Source organism: Myotis brandtii, unplaced genomic scaffold (assembly GCF_000412655.1).
Source record: "Myotis brandtii unplaced genomic scaffold, ASM41265v1 scaffold693, whole genome shotgun sequence".
Lineage (NCBI taxonomy): Eukaryota > Metazoa > Chordata > Mammalia > Chiroptera > Vespertilionidae > Myotis > Myotis brandtii.
The window spans coordinates 2,853,973-2,859,234 of NW_005370710.1; the positions used below are offsets into that span (position 1 = coordinate 2,853,973).

General features: G+C 63.7%; 1 protein-coding gene across 1 annotated transcript in view; it reads right to left on the reverse strand.

The window, feature by feature from the left end:
• MAPKAPK3 (mitogen-activated protein kinase-activated protein kinase 3) overlaps positions 1 to 5,262 on the reverse strand; it is a 28,144-nt gene that overhangs the window by 18,809 nt on the left and 4,073 nt on the right. The window contains exon 2 of the mRNA XM_014529728.1: positions 5,150 to 5,260. Coding sequence (XP_014385214.1) covers positions 5,150 to 5,260 — 111 coding nt within the window. The remainder of the gene's footprint in view (positions 1 to 5,149; positions 5,261 to 5,262) is intronic.

Consider the following 5,262-nt stretch of genomic DNA (forward strand, 5'->3'; position numbering starts at 1 on the left):
GCACTGCCCCTTGCAGGGTCTCCCCCCCACGATGATGCCCACGTGGAAGAACAGCTTCCCCCGGGGCGAACCCTGGCGGGCATCACCTGCTGCCAGGAAGGCCAGGCCCGGCCTGCACAGCCTGAGCTGAAGGACACGCTGTGGCGCTCCACACGGGCCCTGGGATGCTGTGACCGCAAGCTCTGCGAGCAGGAGGGAGGCCCCACCGACAGGCCGCTGGTGGGTGAGGTGTGAGCCTGAGGGGCAGTCCCCGCCGACCTTTTGGCCTCATCCTCCAAGGCCCGACACAAAGGCCTCTTGCACGCAGCCCCTCCGTCCTCCACGGCCCCCAGGGTGTGCCGGGGCCTGGACACCAGCCCCGCTGAGAGCGGCCACATCCTGCCGGACAGGCGGCGAGTGGGAAGTGGCACCCACAGCGGGCACTGAGCTGTCACGCCAGGCAGGTGGTCACACCCCCCGTGCCCGCACCCACGCCCTCCTCAGGCCGAAATCAGGCGGGAGACCCGGACGCGAGCAGGTCTGGACAGCTGGCCCAGCCCTCCGGGCCACACGCGTGGGCTGAACCACCACCTTTCTGAGGTGGCCCCGCAGCCACCCCAGTCCCCGCGCACTGACCCTGCGGGGTCACCACCTGTCCGTTCACACAGAGTCCTGTGTCGGCGGAGGTGTCGGCAAACCCCAGAGCAGCACGTGGGGCCCGGCCAGGGCTGCCAAGGAGCCATGGAGGACGATGCCAGGTCCCTCCCAAGAGCCACGTGTCAGAGACCCTCCCGTAGCCCACAGGTTTGCACCAGGCGCGCTGAGGTGACTTCGGTGCTAAATCCCAGCCCTGCCACTCACCAGCTGTGCCCCTCGGGCAAGTGGCTCACCTCTCTGAACCCCAGTGTCTCCATCCACGAAATGGGGATGACAGGAGTTGGGTAAGCTAGCACGTGTGTGTGACGCATGGAAAGCGGGGCCTGCCCGACAGAAGGCTCTGGATGAGAGCGTTAGCTGTCGATGAGAATCCTAGAATCCACAACACCAGAGCCTAGAGCAGTGATGGCGAACCTTTTGAGCTCGGTGTGTCAGCATTTTGAAAAACCCTAACTTAACTCTGGTGCCGTGTCACATATAGAAATTTTTTGATATTTCCAACCATAGTAAAACAAAGATGTATATTTTTGATATTTATTTTATATATTTAAATGCCATTTAACAAAGAAAAATCAACCAAAAAAATGAGTTCGCGTGTCACCTCTGACACGCGTGTCATAGGTTCGCCATCACTGGCCTAGAGCCTGGAGAGCTGGCACTGGCTCCTGATGGGAGTCCCAGCAGAGGGGGCCCCGCCGGGAGGCGGGCGAGCAGCTTCTAAGGCTGTGGGCGAGGCCCGCGGGGCAGGGCGCACAGCATCTCCGAACAAGACGCTCCCGCTGGAAACTCCACTATTGCGTTTCTCAGGGTTCGATGCCTCCTGAGGATCCTCGGGTAAAAAGCAAAGTGCCAGCCGGGCAGCCAGCAGGCTCCGCCAGCGTGGGCACCTGGGCACCTGACACACTTCCCTCCCACAACATGGGCCTGGGGAGAAGCTCGGGGCGCTGACAACACGGCTGGGGACTCGTGGACAGGGCCGCCAGCCCCTCCGTCCACTTCCTGATATGGTGACTCAGTAGCAAGCGCCCCTGCAAAAGCTGCCCTGACCGGTCTGGAGAGCTGCCGAATGAGAAAGCACCTGGCCTGCTGGCAGCCCCACCCAGCCCCAAATCCGGCTCCGCAGCGCCAGCTCCCACAGGCCAGCCGCACCCATGGAGCGATGCGGGGATCTCCCAGGCATGCGCACCCAGCGCCCCGCCACCCCACTCTCTCTGACAAAGACCCGAAGAGGAGGGCGCTGGGAGCCCCGAGGGCCTCCAACATGCTCCAGCGGTCAGGGCAGAGGGCCCCACCCAGCCCCCAAGACCAGCGAGCGGGGCAAGAGGGAAGACTCCCTCTCCTTCCACGTGATGAACCGCTGTCTCCGCGAGGCCTTTCTTGCTTTTATTTACCTAAGCAAGTGCCATGGTTACATCCGCCTGCCAGGAGGCTGAGGACCACACGTGGGCTGGGCAGGAAGTCAGGCGGGGAGGGGATTCTGGCCTCTGCTGCGATCCCATCCCCATCGGGTCACATGACTTCTGACTACAACTCAGGTCCCAGTTTTCATCTCTGTGATCAGGATGGAGGGGCTGGGTCTCCAATGTGCTGGGGTCACTGGTGGGGACAGAGCTTCAGGGCTGTGCCCAGTTAGGAGGGACACTTTGGGGTGCCAATGAGCCAGTCAGGCCTGGGAGGGAGCACAGTCAAGAAGTCAGCAGGAGGCCGTCGCCAGCTCCCATACTCAGCAGGAGTCCAGCTCCTGCCCAGGGGACAGCAGCAAGCGCCCAGGGTGGCATGGAGAGCGGCGTGACTGCACTAGCTGCGGAGGCTGCCCTGGGAGGGAGCCCCTGAGTGTCAGCAAGGCCGTGGGGGACCCAGCCAGCGGTCAGGGCCGAGGGAAAGAGGAAGAGGCCCAGCTCCCCGGGAAGGAGGGGCCTGCTCCTCGAGGGCCCCCGCAGAACAGCCACAGCCAGGGGGACAGCGCCCACAGCTCTTCCTGTTCTGAGTGCCTGCTGGGCTCCAGGAGTCACGCTAAGCACTGTCTGCCTTCTTGGGCCACAAGGCCGAGAGGATGGGCCTGGAGAGAGGCCGGGGCACTAGGCCTGGACCACCAAGAAGGGCAGCGATGGGCTGAACGTGTCCAGGCTACTAGACGCAGACAGGCCAGCCTGGGGGACTGGGAGGGAGGTGCGGGGAGGCAGAAAGACACGGAGCCCAGGGGCCCACCTCGCTGACCTGGGCAGCTGGGGAGAGGGCGAGGCAGGGCAGAGAAAGGGCTGAGTCCCTGGGCCCTGGCCTGCCCAGGTGCTGAGGTGCCCAGGCCCCGGCCCTCCTGGGCAGGGGGCAGAGGCAGATGTCAGAGGAAAAATGCCACCTCCCTCCTCAAGGCGAGAGCCACCGCTCACAGGACAGGCCCCACATGCCAGAGGCTGTGCTAATCCCAGCTTGGAAGGTGTCATGCGAACCTCCCTGGCCGGGTAGGGACTGCCAGGTGTGGCCGCTGGTGTGAGGGGCCAAGAACGGGAAGTGGGGGCCAAACCTAATCCATGTCCCTCTCGAGGGCCAACGTGGGGCCAGGTCCCAAGCCAGGAGCCCTAGCCAGGCTCACCCATACAGCCTAACGGGTCCGGCGGGGGAGCCTGCTCCAGGCCGGCCCAGCTCCCAGGGAGCAGAGACGGCACTGAGGCCCCGCGTGCAGGAGCGGTGCTCTGGACGCTGCTGCAGTCAGAAGTGCCCCAAGTCCCTCATCAGACACGGCACCTACGGGGCAGGGCCCAGGCCCAGCCTGGTTAAAGCCAGTGCTGCCTGGGCCTCCCAAACTGCAGCCTCCCCCTCAGGCCTGCCTTGCTCACAGCACGGGGGCCAGGCAGAGCGCAGCCCTGGCTCACAGGGCCTTGGTACTAAGAAGAGATTCTCTGGCTCAGGCGGCCCCTCCCCACCCAGACTGCACCCTGACACTAACACGGGTGCAAGGGCTAAGGTGGTGCTGAGGGAGAGGGTGGACATGCTCACTTCTCACCCCCTGAGCCCATCCCCCCCTTAGAAGAGCCATCTTTTCCCTGAAGGACTCCAAGAACCCATTGAGGGCCCCAACCCCACCCCACTGCTGGGTCAGCAGGCAGAGGAGCTGTGTCTGAGACCTGGCCTCAGCAGCCCACCCCTGAGCCTCCTCTGGACCCAGGCTCCTGACCCCCAAGACCACCCAGGATACAACCCCCGCTATCAGCCCTAGCGCCCCTGGGAAAGACACAGGGAGCTGAGCCCAGGCTCCTGCTCAGACGCTTGCAGACCCTGTGCCCTAAATAAGTCCTGTCGCCTCCCCAGGCCTGCCTCGGGCCCTGTGCACATCGTCTCCTCCCCAGTTCACACCAACCCCTGTCTTCCCCCCCGCACAGAGGCAGAAACCTGCTTTCCAGACTCCAGAACCTAGTCCAAGGTCACGGAGCTGGCAAATGCAGGCCAGAGGTCAGAGCAGGACTGTGAGCTCAGGCTCAGAACGGCACCATCTGTAAAACGGGAAGGGCCTCTGCTGTGTTCTGACCTCCAGGAGCCACGCTCCGTGCCATGCTCTGCCCATCCAGGTGGCCCCAGCTGCAAGTGACTGAAGTGCTCAGATTCAAGGGATTCCGGGTCTGGGGCAGGGTCCCGGGCCTAGAACTAAGTGACTTAAGCCAGAACAGGGTGGCTAGATCAGCCACTCCCAGGACTCCCCCGATTCCACCTGCATCAGTGAGGTTTTAACCAGACCCCCTGGCAGCCTGTGGTGTCACATGGCTAGCTGCTGGCACCAGATGCAAGTGACTGAAGTGCTCAGATTCAAGGGATTCCGGGTCTGGGGCAGGGTCCCAGGCCTAGAACTAAGTGACTTAAGCCAGAACAGGGTGGCTAGATCAGCCACTCCCAGGACTCCCCCGATTCCACCTGCATCAGTGAGGTTTTAACCAGACCCCCTGGCAGCCTGTGGTGTCACATGGCTAGCTGGCTGGCCTGCCCTCTTCCCAGAAACCAGGCTGGGTCAGGCATGGAGCAGGGCTTGCCTTTTTCAACATGGGGCCTGTGACTCAGCTGCAGCCGTCAGCAGCCTCCTGCCCGCGGGTGTGATGGGCATCAGCCTTGCCCACCATGCAGCCTGGGAGGCTCCCAGGGCTCCAGCCAGGCAGGCAGGCAGGCAGGAGAAAGTAGCTCCCCCCGCCCCCCAAGCTTTGGTGGTTTCTCCGCCTCAGAGGGAAACTCAGACCCATTCCAACCACAAGCCCAGCCAGAACCCCAGGGCCAGGGGCCGCTCCTTCTCCACTTCCGGGTACAGCAGGCTCTACCCACACAGACTCCACCCTCTGCTCCCTGGGACACCAGGGGCTTCGCTGAGCTAAGCCTCAGTTTCCCGTCTCTAAAGCAGGCGGACCAGGAGCCTGGCCCCACAGGGGAGTGTGAGGCTGACACCTGATGCTGAATACAGGAAGCCTGGCGGGAGCCGCAGCCTCTGCTGCTGGCCCCTCGGGGTCACCGGGTGGGCGCGGGGAGGGTCACTGACCTTCAGGGCGCACTTCTGCCCCGTCCGCCGGTGGAAGCACTCCAGCACCTTGCCGTTCACGCCCAGGCCCAGCACCTGCTTGGACAACTGGTAGTCCTCGGTCACTGCGTGCT